This window comes from Arachis hypogaea, chromosome 20, assembly GCF_003086295.3.
Source record: "Arachis hypogaea cultivar Tifrunner chromosome 20, arahy.Tifrunner.gnm2.J5K5, whole genome shotgun sequence".
NCBI classification, from domain to species: domain Eukaryota; kingdom Viridiplantae; phylum Streptophyta; class Magnoliopsida; order Fabales; family Fabaceae; genus Arachis; species Arachis hypogaea.
Window position 1 is genome coordinate 109,043,937 of NC_092055.1, and position 21,262 is coordinate 109,065,198.

Consider the following 21,262-nt stretch of genomic DNA (forward strand, 5'->3'; position numbering starts at 1 on the left):
GGATAAATTATTCATCCACAACACACATGGTCTGTATAATGAACCAAACATGTTATTAAGGTAAAACAATTGTATAGTATTAAATGAACAAAACATTATCCATTATATAAAATCAAATTCAAAACAGCTTTCTGCATAATGAACCGAACACCTTATTAAGGTGAAACAATTGTATAGTAATAAATGAACGGAACATTATCCATTATATAAAATCAAATTCAAAACACCTGTGTCTAGAATTTAGAGATTATCAATTCAATTTAATTTAGCAATTGTATTTCATTCAATTTGATTGAAAAAATAATCCAAACCTCGTCCGCTTAATTCGTTTTAGAAGAATAATCTAAATCGCTCTCATTCAACTGATTTGAAGTTGAATCATTCATTGTTTTGATAGCCTATTGAAATCCACAAATCAAAGAAAAAAATGATGAAGAATAGTAAGAAGAACGATGAGCAACAGAGAAGAACAACAAGCAGCATAGAAGAAAAAAGAAGAAGAATGACGAGTAGCAGAGATTGCAAATCTAAAACTTACAATGCAAATCGTTAACGTTGAAGAATATTTACGTTGAAGAAGAAGCTTTACGTAATTCAGTTACGTTAATAGGAGGGAGAAGGGGGAGCGCGTGTATTTCATAAAACTTTGGGGGGGGGGAGGCGCGTCTAATAAAAAGAAATTGGATGACTTGGTTAAGTTTTTTGCATGGATGTGGAGCATTATTGTATAGAAAATTGTTCGTAGTGGATTTTGTTGCCTCTGCTGAGCTGTAAAGTCAATTAGTGCAGCAATACAATTCTATTAGGGTTAATGCTTGTATATGTAGCAAACTATACTATTGTATTCATTGAATCTCTTCATTATACAACTTTAGTTCCCAATTTCTTCTTGGTTTTTTTGCTTTTATATTCTTCTCCATGCTCATACGCAATTTTACCATGATACGGTGAGTGTCGATGGAGGGGCATGGAGATGCCGATTGAAGGATGAGAAACTTCCCCTCTCATTCACAATTCGTTAAAGTGATTACAGGAGGATGATGAGTTCAGCTTCATAGTTGAACCATTTGTTTGCGATTAGGGCATTTGTTCGCAATTCTACCTTCGTAAATCTGCTTTCCCCTTTCTTCCATTTGATCTGAACGATTCTTTCTCTTCACAAATTTCTAAAATCTTAGCTCATCTTCTTCATCTATTTTCTTTCTTCTTCTCTTTTGAACTCACACCAACGAGTTTGACGAGAACTCAGTCATTTCACTGCCTTCTCATATTAGTGAGATAGCGAGTTTTCGATCAATGAGATCAAGAGAGAAAGGCTGCTACTTCTGTCAAATTCATAGTGATGGAAGCAAAAATAAATCCAAGTGCTGGATCTAAAGGGGGTGCTCCTACAACGGATATTCGCAGCATTCTTCAATCAAATAGTGCAAATTGAGAGTCAAATCAACAAGACAAATCCAAATCAAGATCTTTCAAGTCCCTATTACATACTTCTATCTAAAATTCCAAGTATACCTATTACGAAGGTGACTTCTACAGGCTCAAATTACAGTGCATGGAGCAAGGATATGGTTAATTCTCTTACATCTAAGAATAAAATTGAATTTGTTGATGGTACTATTCTGAAACCTGAGAAAATTGATCCTAATTTTAAGGCATGGCAACGATGCAACACATATGTAGTTGCTTGGATTAATCTCTCCCTTAGTCCAGACATCTATCAGAGTGTTTTTTGAAATAATATTGGATATGAATTATGGAATAACCTTAAGCATCATTATTATCAAGGTGATCCATTTAGAGTAGCTGAACTGAATGATGAAGTATATGTACTAAAGCAAGGGAACATGTCTGTCACTGCTTATTTTGCCAAACTAAAAAAATCTTTGGGAAGAAATACCTGGCTGTGATTATGTAAAATGTGAATGTGGATTAGGTATTGTTAGGCAACACAGGGAAGAGGACAGAGTCACAAAATTTTTGCGTGGTCTTGGAAAGTAATATTTCACTATTAAGTCACAGGTCATGCTCATGGATGACTTGTCTAGTGTTAACAAAATTCTGTCAATAATCACTCAACAAGAGAGACAACTCTTCAGCTTTGATAATGCCTTAGATGCTAAGATTTTGGTTACCTCTTCTCAATTTGACAGCAAAGTGAAAACTAAAGGAGGTCGAAATCAATTTCAAAAGGGGCAAAGCCGCAATAAATTCCAGTGCACTCACTATGGGAAATCAGGACACATTATGGATAATTGCTATAAGAAGCATGGGTATCCACCTAACTTTTCAAACCTCGATTTCAGAAAAGGACTCATGTCCTTAATTGTATGGCTGCAGCAGATAGTACTGAAGATGACAGCGATGATCTCAGTGCTCAACAGTTGGTTAAATTTAAACCAATCATTAATGAATTCACTCTAGAACAATAAAAAGCTCTTTTGGCTTCGCTTTATGATGAGTGGATATTTTATACGCTTTTTGGCATCACTTTCATATAGTTTTTAGTGTGTTTTATTTAGTTTTCATTAAGTTTTTATAGGTTTTAGTGTTAAAATCATACTTTTGGATTCTACTATGAGTTTTTGTATTTTTGGACAATTTCAGGTATTTTTTGCTGAAATTGAGGAGCTGGAGTAGAAGTCTGATTCAGAGACAGAGAAAGCACTGTAGATGCTGTCTAGATCTGACCTGCCTGCATACGGAAGAGCTTTTCTAGAGCTACAGAAGTCCAAATAGAGCGCTCTCAACGAATATGGAAATCTGACTTCCAGAGCTTTCCAGCAATATATAATAGTTCATACTTTACTTCGGATTAGAAGGCCCAAAACTAGCGTCCAACACCAGCTACCTGCCCCTTCCAAGCGTCCAGCACCCAAAGAGGAGAGACCAATGTATAACGCCCAAAGAGGACCCTGTAGCTGGCGTTCCACACCCAAGAGACCTCATAGCATATGGATCTCATCAAAGCTCAGTCCAAACACTCATCAAGTGGGTCCCAGAAGTGGATTTTAGCACTAAAAAGATTGTTTTACCCTTACTAGTCATTGTTTAGTATTTAAGGGATTTTATTTACACGTTTTGATAACTTTTGTATCACTTTTACCATCAGCATGAGTTTTTAAACCTGCTAGGTTGAGGAGAGGAGCCCTGCTGAGTCCTATGAATTAATAAAAGTATTACTATTTCTCTTCGATCCGTGTTTGATTAATTCTAAGATGTATATTCGTTCTTCATCACTATGAATGCGTTGAACTGGCATAAGGTTATCACATTCTACATGGGTTCAGAGTGCGTCTTTTATCAGACAATAATGAACCACCAGCTTGAATATACGTCTCTCAGATGGCGAATCCATGACTTCGTTGGGGACTTTTCAAGACATCAGTTCAGCCAATTTCTGGGGAGATTAGGGTCTCTATGGTAGAGGCTAGAATCCAAGGTGTAGCATTCTCTAATCTGGAAGATCTGATCTTGTCTATGGCATTTTGAGTAGGATCATTAAGGAGAATGAACTGTACGAGCTTTACCCTCAATCAAATGGATCCGCACTAAACCTGGGATTCAGATCTGGAGGAGTATTGGCAACTGCTCAAACCAGTGCCAATCACACACAGCCTGCCATTGAAGAAACCACTCACAAGAAAAGAGAGTAGTAATACTGGAGTTAATTCAGAAAGGCAAAGCAACTCCCATCCTCAACTCTATTCCCATTATTGATTCCATTTATTTCCTTATCCCTATTCCTATTCTTATAATTAAACATTGTAATTCCATCTTTCAAATCAACAACCTTCTGATCTGCCTGACTAAGACCTGCAAGATAGCCATAGCTTGCTTCAAATCACAATCCTCATGGGATCGACCCTGACTCGCCTAGGTATTACTTGGACGACCCAGTGCACTTGATGGTACAGCTGTACAAAGGTGTGGGGATTCATGCACCACTTAGCAGACAAGACGTGGCTCATTCTCATAGTGTTAGTCAAATTTTAGTCAAAGCTAATCATTCTCCTCATAAAGGTAGAATGATACATATTTTACATTTTGATTTTCATGTCAAAGCTCTAAATATTTCGACTCAAAAACATAAGCCATAAGTTATTGACACTAGAGCTACTGATCATGTGTCATATAACTTGGCTGATTTTTAAAATTCTTTCAAAGTTGATCCCATTATTGTCAAATTACCTAATGGAGCACTCACTGCCAGCTGTATCATAGGTACCATTATGTTTTCTGACAATCTTTTTCTCACTAATGCATTGTTCATTCCTACATTTAATTTCATACTCATCTCCATTTCAAAACTTACTGCATCTTTACATTGCAACATGAGTTTCATTAATAAGGCTTGTCAGCTCAGGATCTGCACACTTTGAAGATGATTGGTGCAGCTAGCAATGTTGATGGTTTGTACATTCTATACAAAGAAGTTAAAGTCCTCCCTCACATCACAACAATTTCTTGCAGCCAGTTTTCTCAATCTTTGTGGCATGTTAGATTAGGGTATCCATCTCATGATAGGTTGATTGCATTACAAAAGGATTTTGAGTTTATTGATTGTACAAAAAATTCGAAACCATGTCATTCATGCCATCTTGGCAAACAAAAACGCTTATCCTTTTCTGTTAGTTCTAATATTGTAGCCAATGTACTTGATCTTATTCATGTTGATATTTGGGGACTTGTTTTCGTTCCCTTCTTTACTGGAAAATGCTATTTCCTTACTCTAGTGGATGATTGTTCTCGATTTACTTAGGTTTTATTCATGAAAATTAAGGCAGAAGCTTCATCATTGGTTAAGAATTTTGTCATTTTTGCTAAAACTCAATTTAACGTAGTAGTTAAAACAATTCGCATGGATAATGGACCTGAATTTTTAATGCCTAACTTTTACAATTCTAATGGCATAACTCATCAAAGAACTTGTGTGAAGACACCACAGTAGAATAGGATTATTGAGCGAAAGCATCAACACATTCTCGCTGTAGCTATAACTACCATGTTTCATGCCCATTTGCCAAAATCATTTTGGAATTACAGTGTTGCTCATGCAATTTACTTGATTAATCGATTACCCACTCCTTTCTTAAAAGATAAGTCTCCATATCAAATTCTTTATAAAACTTTTCCAAATATTTTTCTTCTCAAATTCTTTGGTTATTTAGCATATGTTGGTAGCCTTGCAAGACATAGACGCAAGCTGGATCAAAGGACAAGAAAGTGTTTGCATCTTGGATTCAGGGAGGGAACAAAAGGGTTATCTACTATTTGATTTACAGATTTGAGAGATTTTTTATCTCAGGATGTCTAATTTCATGAGAATTGTTTTCTCTTCTATACTCCAATAAGTTCAGTGATGAAAATTCTTCAAATTCTTCTAGTTCATCTCACATTGCATCTTATTTTTTTATTATGAATTTTTGGAAGGGACTAAGATCCAAATTTTAAACACAGATAATGCAGCTTCTTAGCTAAGGTTGCATCATCCAAATCTTACTCATCAAAATGATTGATGCATTATTTGAAGAGCTTTCAACTAATAATTTTGTTGTTTTGCCTTAATCCTCTATTATACTTGAAACTGCTGATGTGAGGAAATCAACTAGTCAAACTAAACTTCTTGCATACCTTTAGGACTATGAATGTCAAACCATTAACAATGTTCCATCCTCATCATAATTCACTGCTCAAAGGTATCCTTTCTCTAATTTCTTATCTTATACTAGGCTTTCTCCTATGCATGTTGTATTTTCTGTTGCTATTCAGAATTTAGAGTCTAAAACCTATGAAAATGCAATATTCAAACCTATTGAAAAGAGGCAATAAAGGCTCAATGAAGTGCTTTGGAAGAAAGCAAGACATGGAAGCTAACTTCTTTACTAGTTGGAAAGAGGGCTATTGGCTGTAAATGGGTATTTCGCACTAGATATCATCCACATGGCATAGTGGAGACGCACAAGGCATGATTTGTTGCCAAAGGATTCACAAAAGTGGCTGGTGTTGACTATCGAGACACCTTCAGTCCTTTAGTAAAGCTAGGGACTGATGAGCGGATAATTTATACCCTTTTGGCATTGTTTTTACATAGTTTTTAGTATGTTTTAGTTATTTTTTATTATATTTTTATTAGTTTTTAGTCAAAATCACATTTCTGGACTTTACTATGAGTTTGTGTATTTTTCTGTAATTTCAGGTATTTTCTGGCTGAAATTGAGGGACCTGAGCAAAAATCTGATTCAGAGGCTGAAAAAGGACTGCAGATGCTGTTGGATTCTGACCCTCCTGCACTCGAAGTGGATTTTCTGGAGCTACAGAAGCTCAATTGGCACGCTCTCAATTGCATTGAAAAGTAGACATCCTAGGCTTTCCAGAAATATATAATAGCCTATACTTTACTCGAGATTTGATGGCCCAAACTGGCGTCCAAAGCCAGCCTAAAACATCTTGGCGTAAAACGCCCAAACTGACACCAAAGCTAGCATTTAACTCCAGGAACAGCCTATGCACGAAAAAGCTTCAAGGCTCAGCCCAAGCACACACTAAGTGGGCCCCAAAAGTGGATTTCTGCACTATCTGCACTTAGTTACTCATTTTCTGTAAACCTAGGTTACTAGTTTAGTATAAAAACTACTTTTAGAGATTTATTTTACATCTTTGGTTAGTGTTTGATCGACTTTTGATCTTAGAATCCTTGGACTTGGAGGCTGGCCTTACGGCCATGCCTAACCCTCTTTCACTTATGTATTTTCTACGGTGGAGTTTCTACACCCCATAGATTAAGGTTTGGAGCTCTGCTGTTCTTCATGAATTAATGCAAGTACTATTGTTTTTCTTCTAATTCACGCCTACTTCTTCTCCAAGATATACTCTTGTACTTAATTCAGTTAAGTCAGAATGAAGGGGTGACCCGTGACAATCACCCAATCTTCGTTACTTGCTTAGCCAAGATCCGCGTGCCTGACAACCACAAAGCGGTCTACATGATGTTCAACATAGTCATTGGACGATAGCCGGAGTATATTCTCTTGGATATCTAATACACGGACCGAGTCTGTGAGATTAGTATCTTCGTGGTATAGGCTAAAACCAAATGGGCAGCCATTCCTGCGATCCAGAAAGTCTAAACCTTGTCTGTGGTATTCCGAGTAGGATCCGGGAAGGAATGACTGTGACGAGCTTCAAACCTGCGAATGTTGGGCGTAAGTGACAGTGTGCAAAAGGATCAATGGATTCTATTTCGACGCTAGCGGGAACCGACAGATGATTAGCCATGCGGTAGCTGTACCTGGTATTTTTCATCCGAGACGAGAAATCCGACAGTTGATTAGCCGTGCAGAAACCGTAGAGGACCATTTTCACTGAGAGGATCTTATAGCTTGCCATGGAAGGAAGTAACGCATGGTTGGAAGAAGGTAGTAGGAAAGCAGAGGTTCAGAAGCAACAAAGCATCTCCAGACGCTTATCTAAAATTCCCACCAATGAATTACATGAGTAACTTTATTTTATTTTATGTTTTATTTATATTTTAATTATCAAAACCTCATAACCATTTGAATCCGCATGACTGAGATTTACAAGATGACCATAGCTTACTTCAAGCCGACAATCTCCATGGGATCGACCCTTACTCACGTAAGGTTTATTACTTGGACGACTCAATGCACTTGCTGGTTCGTTGTGCGAAGATGTGAAAAGTGTGAATCACGATTTCCGTGCACCAAGTTTTTGGCGCCGTTGCCGGGGATTGTTCGAGTTTGGACAACTGACGGTTCATCTTGTTTCTTAGATTAGGTAATTTTATTTTACGTTTAAGCTTTTTAATTTTTATTTTCGAAAAAAAAAAACAAACAAATTATTTTAATTTTCAAAAAATTCAAAAAAATTTGTTCTTCAGAATTTTTAAGAATGAAATTCTAGAGTATCATGAGATATGTTGAAGCCTGGCTGGCTGTGAAGCCATGTCTAATCTTTTGGACTGAGGCTTCCACTTCTCATTGACATGCTTGTATGTTTTATGCTAAAGCTTGGCTGGCTATTTGGCCATGTCTAATCTTTTGGACCGAAGCTTTCACTTAAAGCTTGGCTAGCCATTGGCCATGTCTAATTCTTTTGGACCGAAGCTTTAGACTAACATTGCATGATTCCTGAAATTCTTATTAAAAATTTTGTATCTCTTTATTTTCTTTTTCCAAAATAATTTCGAAAAATAAAACAAAATTAATAAATCATAAAAACAAAAAAAATGTGTTTCTTGTTTGAGTCTAGTGTCAAATTTTAAGTTTGGTGTCAATTGCATGTTTTTTATTTTTCTTGAATTTTCGAAAATATATGCATTGTGTTCTTGTTTGATCTTCAAGTTGTTCTTGATGATTCTCTGTGTTTAATCTTGTCTTGTTTTGTGTCTTTTCTTGTTTTTCTTGTGCATTTTCGAATTCATAGTGTCTACACATTAAAAATTTTTAAGTTTGGTGTCTTGCATGTGTTTCTTTTCTTAAAAATTTTCAAAAATATGTTCTTGATGTTCATCATGATCTTCAAAGTGTTCTTGCATGCATTAGTTGTTTTGATTTTAATTTCTTATGTCTTGTGTCTGTTTGTTGTTTTTCTTTCTCATCATTAAAATTCAAAAAATCAAAAAAATATCTTTCCCTTATTCTTCTAATAAATTTCGAAATTTTGAGTTGATGTGGTCAAAAATTTTCAAAATTTGGTTGTTTTTTGTTAGTCAAATCAAAATTTCAATTTAAAAATCCTATCTTTTCAAATCCTTTTCAAATATCAAATCTTTTTCATTCTTCTTTCCTGTTTTTCGAAATTTTTAAAATTGATTTTCAAAATCTTTTTCTCACTTTTTATTTCATATTTTCAAATTTATTACTAACATTTAATATTTTGATTCAAAAATTTTAAGTTGTTACTTGCCTATTAAGAAAGGTTCAATCTTTAAATTCTAGAATCATATCTTTTAGTTTCTTGTTAGTCAAGTAATCAACTTTAATTTCAAAAATCAAATCTTTTTAATTTCCTTTTCAAATATTTTTCAAAATAAATTTTAATCATATCTTTCAATCATAATTTTTTTTAAAAATTAATTTCAAAATCTTTTTCTAACTTCTTATCTTTTCAAAAATTGATTTTCAAATCTTTTTCAATTAACTACTTGACTTTTTGTTTGATTTTAAAAGTTTTCTATTTCAATCATATCTTTTTCAAAACCACCTAACTACTTTTCTCTCTCCAATTTTTGAAAATAATTAACCCTTTTTTCAAAATTCTTTTTTTAAGTAATTGTTTTAAATTCTAATTTTATTTTATTTCTTTTAATAAATTCGAATTCTAACTAATAATTAAAATAAAAATAAAAATATTTTTCTTTTCTTTTGACTTAAAATTTGAATACTCTCTCTCTCTCTCTCATCTCTTTCTATTTATTTATTTATTTACTAACACTTCTCTTCTTCTTATAATTCGAACCCTCTCCCTCTTTCTGTGTTTGAATTCTTCTTCTCCCTTCTTCATTCTATTCTTCTATTCTTCTACTTACTTAAAGGAATCCCTATACTATGACATAGAGGATTCCTCTTCTTTTCTGTTCTCTTCTTTTTCATATGAGCAGGAACAAGGATAAGAACATTCTTGTTGAAGCTGATCCTGAACCTGAAAGGACTCTGAAGAGGAAGCTAAGAAAAGCTAAAACACAACACTCTGGAGAGGACCTAACAGAAATTTTCGAAAAAGAAGTAGTTATGGCAGCCGAAAATAACAACAATGGTGGAGATGCAAGGAAGATGCTTGGTGACTTTACTGCACCCACTTCTGACTTCTATGGAAGAAGCATCTCAATTCCTGCAATTGGAGCAAACAACTTTGAGCTTAAGTCTCAATTAGTTTCTCTAATGCAACAGAATTGCAAGTTTCATGGACTTCCATTGGAAGATCCTCATCAGTTTTTAGCTGAATTCTTGCAAATCTGTGATACTGTTAAGACCAATGGGGTTAATCCTGATGTCTACAGACTTATACTTTTCCCCTTTGCTGTAAGAGACAGAGCTAGGACATGGTTGGACTCACAACCTAAAGAAAGCCTGAACTCTTGGGAAAAGTTGGTCAATGCTTTCTTGGCCAAATTCTTTCCACCTCAAAAGTTGAGCAAGCTTAGAGTGGAAGTCCAAATCTTCAGACAGAAGGAAGGTGAATCCCTCTATGAAGCTTGGGAAAGATACAAGCAATTGATCAGAAGATGTCCTTCTGATATGCTTTCAGAATGGAGCATCTTATGTATATTCTATGATGGTCTGTCTGAATTGTCCAAGATATCATTGGACCACTCTGCTGGTGGATCTCTTCATCTGAAGAAGACACCTGCAGAAGCCCAGGAACTCATTGAAATGGTTGCAAATAACCAATTCATGTACACTTCTGAAAAAAATCCTGTGAATAATGGGACAACTCAGAAGAAAGGAGTTCTTGAGATTGATACTCTGAATGTAATATTGGCTCAGAATAAAATATTGACTCAGCAAGTCAATATGATTTCTTAGAGTATGACTGGAATGCAAGCTGTATCTGGTAGTACTAAAGAAGCTTCCTCTGAAGAAGAAGCTTATGACCCTGAGAATCCTGCAATGGAAGAGGTGAATTACATGGGAGAATCCTATGGAAACACTTATAATTCCTCATGGAAAAATCATCCAAATTTTTCATGGAAGGATCAGCAGAAGCCTAATCAAGGCTTCAATAATAATAATGGTGGAAGAAATAGGTTTGGCAATAGCAAGCCTTTTCCATCATCTTCTGAGCAACAGACAGAGAATTCTAAACAGAGTCTCTCTGACTTAGCAAACGTAACCTCTGATCTAAATAAGACCACTCACAGTTTCATGACTGAAACAAGGTCCTCCATTAGAAATTTGGAGGCACAAGTAGGTCAACTGAGTAAAAGAGTTACTGAAATCCCTCCTAGTACTCTCCCAAGCAATACAGAAGAGAATCCAAAAAGAGAGTGCAAGGCCATCAACACGTCCAACATGGCCGAACCTGTAGAGGAGGAAAAGGCAATGATTTCCACTGAGGAGGACCTCAATGGACGTCCACTGGCCACTAAGGAGTTCCCTATTGAGGAACCAAAGGAATCTGAGGCTCATATAGAGACCATAGAGATTCCATTGAACTTACTGTTGCCATTCATAAGTTCTGATGAGTATTCTTCCTCTGAAGAGGATGAAGATATTACTGAAGAGCAAGTTGCTCAGTATCTAGGAGCAATCATGAAGCTGAATGCCAAGTTATTTGGTAATGAGACTTGGGAGGATGAACCTCCATTGCTCATCAATGAACTAAATACCTTGGTTCAACAGAAATTACCTCAGAAGAAACCGGATCCCGAAAAGTTCTTAATATCCTGCATCATAGGCACCATGACCTTTAAGAAGGCTCTGTGTGACCTTGGTTCAAGTATAAACCTCATGCCACTCTCTGTAATGGAGAAACTAGGGATCTTTGAGGTACAAGCTACAAGAATCTCACTAGAGATGGCAGACAATTCAAGGAAACAGGCTTATGGACTTGTAGAGGATGTCTTAGTGAAGGTTGAAGGCTTTTACATCCCTGTTGATTTCATAATCCTAGACACTGGGAAGGAAGAGGATGAATCCATTATCCTTGGAAGATCCTTCCTAGCCACAGCAAGAGCTGTGATTGATATGGACAGAGGAGAGTTAGTCCTTCAATTGAATGAGGACTGCCTTGTGTTTAAGGCTCAAGGATCTTCTTCTGTAACCATGGAGAGGGAGCATGAAAAGCTTCTCTCAATACAGAGTCAAACAGAGCCCCCACACTCAACTTTTAAGTTTGGTGTTGGGAGGTCATCATCAAGCTCTGAGTATCTGTGAAGCTCTCTAAGAGCTCACTGTCAAGCTATTGACATCAAAGAAGCACTTGTTGGGAGGCAACCCAATATTATTTAATTATATTTATTTATTTTCCATTATTATTTTATGTTTTTCTTAGGTTGATGATCATGTGAAGTCATAAAAATAACTGCAGAATTAAAGCAAAATGAAAAACAGCATCAAAAATAGCACACCCTGGAGGACAAACTTACTGGCGTTTAAACGCCAGTAAGGATAGCAGAATGGGCGTTTAATGCCTAGCCTGGCAGCATTCTGGGCGTTAAATGCCAGAATGGGCAGCACTCTGGGCGTTTAACGCCAGAAAGGGGGTGTCTGGCGTCTGGCTGGCATTAAACGCCAGAAAGAGGAAGCAGACTCGCGTTTAACGCCAGAAAAGGTAGCAGAGCTGGCATTAAACGCCATAATTGGCACACAGAGGGCGTTTGAATGCCAGAATGGTGCAGGGAGCAGAATTCCTTGACACCCCAGGATCTGTGGACCCCACAGGATCCCCACCTATCCCACCTCTTCTTCTCTCCTTTTCACACCTTTCCATAACACTCTAACCTCCACCAATCACCTCCATTTCTCCTCCAAAACCATCATACAACCCACCTACCCCCACCCATTCAAATTCAAACCATCTCCCTCCCAAACCCAACCCCTATTACAAGAATTCCCTCCCCACTCCACTCCTCTATAGGCCCCTCATCACTCCTTCATTTTCACACATCATAACCACCTAAAACCCCCCTTGGCCGAACCATTCACACACCTCCATCTCCTCCATTTCTTCTTCTTCTCCTTCTTTCTTTCTTCTTTTGCTCGAGGACGAGAAAACCTTTTAAGTTTGGTATGGAAAAAGCTTAGCTTTTTATTTTTCCATAACTATTAATGGCACCTAAGGCCGGAGAAACCTCTAGAAAGAGGAAAAGAAAGGCAATTGCTTCCAACTCCGAGTCATGGGAGATAGAGAGATTCATCTCAAAAGCCCATCACTAAAAAGAGGATGGAGCAAATAAGAGAGCCCACTCATGGACCTCAACAAGAGCATGAGAAAATTCCTCATCAAGAAATCCCTGAGATGCCTCAAGGGATGCACTTTCCTCCACAAAACTATTGGGAGCAAATTAATACTTCCTTAGGAGAACTGGGTTCCAACATGGGACAACTAAGGATGGAGCACCAAGAGCATTCCATCTTCCTCCATGAAATTAGAGAAGACCAAAGAGCCACGAGGGAGGAGCAACAAAGGCAAGGAAGAGACATAGAGGAGCTCAAGCACTCCATAAGATCTTCAAGAGGAAGAACTAGCCGCCATCACTAAGGTGGACCCATTCTTTAATTTTCTTGTTCTTATTTTTTCTGTTTTTCAAAAATTATGCTTTATGTTTTGTCTGTGTTTTTGTCTTTATTACATGATCATTAGTGTCTAGTGTCTATGTCTTAAAGCTATGAATGTCCTATGAATCCTTCACCTTTCTTAAATGAAAAATGTTTTTAATTGCAAAAGAACAAAAGGTACATGGATTTCGAATTTTATCTTGAAATTAGTTTAATTATTTTGATGTGGTGGCAATACTTTTTATTTTCTGAATGAATGCTTGAACAGTGCATATTTTTGAATTTTTTGTTTATGAATGTTAAAATTGTTGGCTCCTGAAAGAATAATGAAAAAGGAGAAATGTTATTGATAATCTGAAAAATCATAAAATTGATTCTTGAAGCAAGAAAAAGAAGTGAAGGTGTCCCTAACCATGTGCTTGTGGCGTGAAGGTGTCAAGTGAAAAGCTTGAGACTGAGCGGTTAAAGTCGTGGTCCAAAGCAAAAAGAGTGTGCTTAAGAGCTCTGGACACCTCTAACTGGGGACTTTAGCAAAGCTGAGTCACAATCTGAAAAGGTTCACCCAGTTATGTGTATGTGGCATTTATGTATCCGGTGGTAATGCTGGAAAACAAAATGCTTAGGGTCATGGCCAAGACTCATAAAGTAGCTGTGTTCAAGAATCAACATACTGAACTAGGAGAATCAATAACACTATCTGAATTCTAAGTTCCTATGGATGTCAATCATTCTAAACTTCAAGGGATAAAGTGAGATGCCAAAACTATTCAGAAGCAAAAAGGCTACTAGCCCCGCTCATCTAATTGGAACTAAGTTCATTGATAAGTTTGGAATTTATTGTATTTTCTCTTCTTTTTATCCTATTTTGTTTTTAGTTGCTTGGAGACAAGCAACAATTTAAGTTTGGTGTTGTGATGAGCGAAAAATTTATACCCTTTTTGGCATTGTTTTTACATAGTTTTTAGTATATTTTAGTTACTGTTTATTATATTTTATTAGTTTTTATTCAAAAATAACATTTCTGGACTTTACTATGAGTTTGTGTGTTTTTCTGTAATTTCAGGTATTTTCTGGCTAAAATTGAGAGACCTAAGCAAAAATCTGATTCAGAGGCTGAAAAATGACTACAGATGCTGTTGGATTCTGGCCCTCCTACACTCAAAGTGGATTTTCTGGAGCTACAGAAGCCTAATTGGCGCGCTCTTAATTGTGTTGGAAGGAAGACATCCTGGGCTTTCCAGCAATATATAATAGTCCATACTTTTCCTGAGATTTGATGGCCCAAAATGGCGTCCAAATTCAGTCTAAAACATCTTGGCGTAAAACACCCAATCTGGCACCAGAATTGGAGTTAAACGCCCAAACTGGCACTAAAGCTGGCGTTTAACTCCAAGAACAGCCTATGCACGAAAAAGCTTCAAGGCTCAACCCAAGCACACACCTGGTATTTTTCATCCGAGATGAGAATTCCGATAGTTGATTAGCCGTGCAGAAACCGTAGAGGACCATTTTCACTGAGAAGATCTTACAGCTTGCCATGGAAGGAAGTAACGCATGGTTGGAAGAAGGCAGTAGAAAAGCAGAGGTTCATAAGTAAAAAAGCATCTCCAGACGCTTATCTGAAATTCCCACCAATGAATTACATGAGTAACTTTATTTTATTTTATGTTTTATTTATATTTTAATTATCAAAACCTCATAACTGTTTGAATCCGCCTGACTGAGATTTACAAGATGACCATAGCTTGCTTTAAGCCGACAATCTCCGTGGGATCGACCCTTACTCACTTAAGGTTTATTACTTGGACGACCCAGTGCACTTGCTGGTTAGTTGTGCGGAGATGTGAAAAGTGTGAATAACGATTTTCGTGCACCAGGGACCTTGAGAGCAGTGCTGGCTGTTGCAGGGATAAAAGGTTGGCACCTTAAACAAATCAATGTCAACACAACATTTTTGCATGTTGAGATTAATGAAGAGGTTTATATGAAGGTGCCTCCAGGTTTAGAAGCCTCACCAGGTCAAGTATACAAGCTTGAAAAATCCTTGTATGGATTAAAACAAGCTAGTAGACGATAGAATTGTAAGCTTAAATCGGTTCTGCTTGAGCTAAAATTCACTTAATGCAAATTGGATTATAGCCTATTCACCAAGACCATGTCATTTGGATTCACAGCAATTCTAGTCTATATGGATGACTTAGTGTTAGCAGGAGATGACCTAAGTAAAATTGAATCAGTCAAGGGTGTTCTTCATGACAGATTTTGGATCAAAGACATGGGAGACTTGAAATACTTTCTTGGTTTAGAAGTGACAAGATCCAAGACAGGAATTTCTCTGTATCGAAGGAAATATGTCCTTGATTTACTTAAAAAAATAGTATTTGAAGGTTGCAAACTTGTCACCACTCCCATGGATTACGTAGAAAAACTTAGTAATGGTATTGGAGAATTGCTCACTGATTCTAGTCAGTATAGAAGGATTAAAGGCATGCTCTTATATCTATTAAATACTAGACCTGATATAAGCTATGCCATTGAGAAGCTACGCCAGTTTTTAGATTGTGCTACTAATGAACATTTGAAGGCAATGCATAGATTGGTGCGATATATAAAGAGTTCTCGTGCTACAGGTCTATTCTTCTCTGCAGATTCTAATTTACACCTTATAGGTTTTTCTGATTCTGATTGGGTTTGTTGTGTTGACTCTAGAAGATCAATCTCTGCATATTGCTTTTATCGAGGACCATCATTGGTCACTTGGAAGAGTAAGAAACAATTAACAGTTGCAGCCTCCTCTTCATAAGCAGAATATTGACCTTTAGCTCTAGCCACCTGAGAAGCTCAACGGTTGAGCTATATTCTTCAAGATTTTGGTGTTCTAATCACAAAGCCTATTAATTTGTATTGTGATAGTCAGCTATCTACATTTCTACTAATTCTGTTTCATGAACATACAAAACTGATGGTAATCAGTGGCTAAGAGAAGGGGGTTGAATCTTAGCCCCCTTTTTTTACTGTGTGTAACTTTCTGCCTTTTAAGATAACTTCAGGAGATATTTCTGCTTTTTGTCTCATAACAAGTCAAGAGACATTTTCTTTTTGTCTCGTAACCGGTTAGGAGATATTTTTCAATTTTGTCTCCTACGCAACAGAATCAGAAATGGAATAGAAGAAAAAGAGAGAATCACACCCAAAAGTATCCTGGTTCAGCTGCTAAGTGCAATGCTGCCTACATCCAGTCTTCATCACAACGGTGACGGAATTTCACTATAATCAACTGATTACATACACTAATTCTTCCCAAAGAACTACCCATTCCTATCCGGGACAAGTCCAGAATCTATCCCCAAAACTGAACTTGACTTGGTCACCTACCAAGCTTTCAACCGCAAAGTGCTAACCCAACTTGTAAAGGAATCCCCACAAGATCATGAAACACAACATAGACATACAAAATAACTCTTAGACATCTATGGCTTTTTCTTTAATTTTGCACTCTCTGCCTTTTTTCTCTCATTGACTTTTTCTTACAAACCTCACTCTGTTTGCCTTTTTCACCATGAGACTCAGGCAGACAAAACTAAAGAAAAGAATACAAAATAAAACCCATTGAAGGAGAAGAACTCTGTAAGCTTTGGGTAGCTATGAGAACTCTGTGCTTTTCTCTCCTTACTTCAACCCTTGGCTGTTCACCCTTATTATAGAAGGGGAAATTTCTAAGGTTGAAACCGGTTCAACCAAGCCACCTTCTTCTTCTTCAATACAAAGACCGGTTCGGACAGAGAGAAAAGGGAGGGAAACCAAAAGCAAATCAACATGCATTTACCTCTCTCTCATCCCTTCTCATCAAGCTTCATCAATATGAGCCTTCCATCTTGACTTTGTCCCCAAGAAAGAATTCTGACCCATGATAAACTCTTGATCCTTGACAGTTCCATCTGTTCCATTTTTTATTCTTCCTCCACGTAGCTACAGTAGCTACCTTCTGTCTTGGATGAACAAAAGTGGAAACGAGCTTCACCACAGAGATCTTCTTCTCTGACCGAGGCCGATTGCTTCTACTTTTGGTATAAAGATCTTGAAGCTTCTTCTTCACACCTTGCCTTTAGTGGCAAAAATCTTAGCCACTACTTGCTTTAGATCTTCTTTTCTCAAAGGCCATCTTCACCCTAGCCTTTTTCCTTCTTCATAGCTTTACTACTTTTCTGATAACTTCTTCTTTCTTCCTTCCTATATGACCTGACCGAATGCAAAGAGAGAGAGGAGAGAGAGGAGAGAAAAATCTTTGGAAGAAATGAAATGAAAACAAATTAAATCCCCCTTCCATTCCCCTATGCATAGTAACGTGTGGAGCATTGATTGCCATCAAATCAATTTAAATTTTCTTTCAGTTACCAAGGCAAGTAATTAAACCAATTTAATTTTGAATGCCATTCCACAAAGGGAGCAGGTAACCGAACCAAGCATGCTCGATTTCCTTTCTTTTCTTCTTCAATTTCGGACCAACAAATTGTTGGATCAAAAGGAAGCATTGTTTTGAGTTTCACCTTAGTTTTCTGGCCCAATAAGCATTTGCTTATGCAAAAAATAATTCAGCCACTTTGCTTGGAATTATTTTTACACCATGGTTAAATACTTTCTCATCATATTGGACTCATGTGATTTTTGGCCCAATAAAAATCTGCACATTCAACAAAATTATTAAACAACCAATTGGAATAAAAAATTAAATTAATAACTTTGTAATTAATATTTTTAATAATGTTTGATCATCATCAATTTTCAAGTTTTTCAAACTCAACAATCTCCCCCTTGATGACAAACATTATTAAAGAATGAATTGAAAAAGGTTAAGGATTAAGAGAACTCCCTTGAAGATTTTGAATCCTCCCCCTTTCCATTTATCATATAGCTCCCCCTTAATGTGTGCATTTTTTATAGTGGAAGCAGTACCAGTAACATGCTTCAAGTAGTTCCAAAAGAAATTTATGTATTTACTACATGGAACCTTTCAAACAAAAACATGTTAAAAAATGATTTTTTTGAGCAAATAATCAAGACTTAATTTGTTATCCTTCAAATAACATACTGCTTGTAAAACAGAGTATGCCAGAGTACATTCAGAGTATATTTCAACAAAAGATCAAGACTCGACATACTGCTTATATTAACATGTTCAAACAAATCCCTGCCAACAAAAAATATTTCTTGCCAATCAAAGCAATAAATCAAGCAAATGAAACATATAGTCATCAAAACGGAGCATCAGAAAAATTGGCATGAAGCAATAATCATCAGAAAACTAAAAAATCAGAAATCAGAGCACAAAAACTGGATTGGCAGTCCCAATTCTATTTTCAACCAATCAGTCCCTTTTTCTTTTTAATTTTCCTCCCCCTTTTGTCATCAAGGAGGGACCCTGCAAAAGATTGTGAGAAGCAATGCAATCCATAATTATTAAATAGAACAAGTAGTTAAGTTATGGTTACAGTCATCCAAATTAAAATAAACAGTTCAAATAAAACAGTCCAAAATAAGCAAAGTCCATAAACCAAAAGTTGTGTCCATTAGCAGCAGAGAACAATCTTCAGGTATCAGAGAGATTGACATCAGAGTCAAGAAGGTCATCTTCCTCGTCGGTATGGACCGTGTCCTTTTCTGCAGTCTTCATATGCTTGATGAGCATATTCACCCTTTCATGGCATTTCGTCCATGCTTTTTCAATTTCAAAGGCTTGTTTCCTAGCCTCTTTGTATGACTTTGCCATGAGGTTGGACATATTGGAAAACTCAGTGAGAACGTCCTTTATAGTTTCAGAGAACCGAGAGATTTCAGGAGGAAGACTCTCCTCTTCACTTTCATAGACCTCAGATGCCTTAGAATTTTTACCCTTCTTTCCTTTGGCAGCCTCAGGAACACCCCCACCTTTGATCATGGAAACCTTATTCTCCACTGGCTCATTAGTAAGATCAACATTAAAGTGCTCAAAAATACATGTAAGAAACATGCCATAAGACAAATTGCATTTTTTGTCACTCCGAACACAGTCTCAAATATGTCTGATCATGAGATATGCAAATGATATGGAGGAAGAAGTCAGAATAGAAAATAACACAAGAGTATCACACACTGTGACTCTGATAAGAGCCATTTTGTGGCATGATGACATGTGTAATGATCCGATGCAACAGATCTCTCATAGGTCCGAGAGCTTTATGAGTCAAGGTGGTACCATCCAGAGACGAGAAGTTTTCACACACCCGAGCCAGAGCATCTTGAAGGGAAACACCAACTTGGTTATCCCATTTTCCAGACATATAAGCTTGAGCCCCCTCATCTTGATATCCCAAGGCAGTGCTTATGGTTTCATGGTTTAAAGAAAGATGGACCTTTTTAACGTAAGAGTGAAGTTCACCGACATGAAAGATTAAGTTTGCATAAAACTCTCTTACTAAGTTGGGATAAACAGGTTTTCTAATTTTGAAAATTGGTGTCCATTTCAAATCTTGAAAATTTTGTGAAAAATCAATGCCCTTTTTAGTAAGAGTTTCCAAGTTAACAGCAAAAGAAGCACATAAGGGACGGTTCGCCAACACCTTAGAATGGAACTCATAAGCAGCACAGGAGATAAACCGATAAGGGTCAAAATGAGAATGACTCTTACCATACTTGTTCTTGAATTTCAAGGAATCAAGATTAGGGGGTTCTCGGGTGTGTGAAGAGTGTAGCGCTTTGATCGCTGAGAGAGTGCATAATGGCCTGAGGGATGGGGTGTGGAGCGCCGTGGAGGTAGAAAGGGACGTGGTGGTGGAGACAGTGATGCTTCTTCTTTCTCGGGCATTGGCCCCTTTTCTTTTGCATCCTTCTTGCGAGATGAGGTTCTTGGATGAATAACCTTTTTCCTCATGGAACCGGTTGAGTGAGAAGAGGGAGATGAGGATGAGGGAGAGTGAATATGAATGTGAGTGTGAGTTTGAGGAGCAGAGGAAGATGGAGGATTTTTTACAAAGGGGGTTCGGTTGCTTCTTCGTGTGGCTAACTTCTTTCTCATGATGAAAGAGATGAAGTAGAGAATGAGAAGATGAAGAGAGGCCGAAGAGGATGAAAGGTGAGGAGAGGTTACAACGCATTAAATGTTGAGTGGAGAGAATATCATTTAAAATAATGAGCATTTAATGGAAACAGTTTTCAATCAAGGAAATCTAAAATTAAAATAGGTAAAATGGAAAGTCTTTTCCTTGAAACATGGGAGAGAATAAGGGAAAAGATTTTGATTTGACATGAACTCCCCTTATGAAGATATGATGTGATAACCTTTCCAAAAAACATTTTAATGAAAACATGATTAAAAAAATGAAAACGGGCCAGTATCATGGAATGGATCAAAGGAAGTAGGTTGGGCTTGAGTTCAAAGGCACCAAGGTCTAGTCTCCCCCTAATTCACACCTTGTTCATCATATGCCCAGATTTGTCTCCTTACTGCCTACGAGACAAAAACAAACAGAATCAAGAAAATCACATTTTTTCAATAAAACTCAAGTCCATCATCCCAAAACTGTTCCTTAATGCACAAAACCTATCTTCACACAGAGGTTTAGTGAAGATATCAGCAAGTTGCTCTTCGGATTTCACAAATTGGATATCAATAGTACCTTTTTGCACATCTTCTCTAATAACATGATATCTTACTTCAATGTGCTTAGTTCTAGAGTGCAGCACAGGATTTTTAGAAATGTTTATAGCACTTATATTATCACAAAACAAGGGTATACTATTGATTTTTAATTTGTAATCCTCTAACTATATTTTAATCCATAAAAGTTGAGAATAACAAGCTGCCACAGAGATATATTCGGCTTCAGCAGTGGATAAAGCGACTGTGGCTTGTTTCTTGCTTGACCACATGTTGAGTGAGCTTCCAAGGAAGCAACACATTCTGGAAGTGCTTTTTCTATCCACTCGGTCACCCGCATAATCTGCATCACAAACCTACTGCACAAAACTCATTAGATTTTGGATAC

At 37.0% G+C, this 21,262-nt stretch overlaps 1 protein-coding gene and 1 non-coding gene across 2 annotated transcripts in view; one reads left to right on the plus strand and one right to left on the minus strand.

Moving 5' to 3' along the window:
• The window catches only part of LOC140183144 (uncharacterized mitochondrial protein AtMg00810-like), a 33,601-nt gene extending 17,557 nt beyond the window's left edge, over nt 1–16,044 (plus strand). The window contains exons 2-3 of the mRNA XM_072231165.1: nt 15,119–15,287; nt 15,381–16,044. Of these exons, the coding sequence (XP_072087266.1) occupies nt 15,119–15,287; nt 15,381–16,044 (833 nt within the window). The remainder of the gene's footprint in view (nt 1–15,118; nt 15,288–15,380) is intronic.
• On the minus strand, nt 10,158–10,265 carry LOC112788511 (small nucleolar RNA R71). Its single transcript, XR_003195871.1, has one exon. It is a non-coding gene; the product is annotated as a small nucleolar RNA R71 (small nucleolar RNA).
• Nucleotides 16,045–21,262: the final 5,218 nt, after the last annotated feature.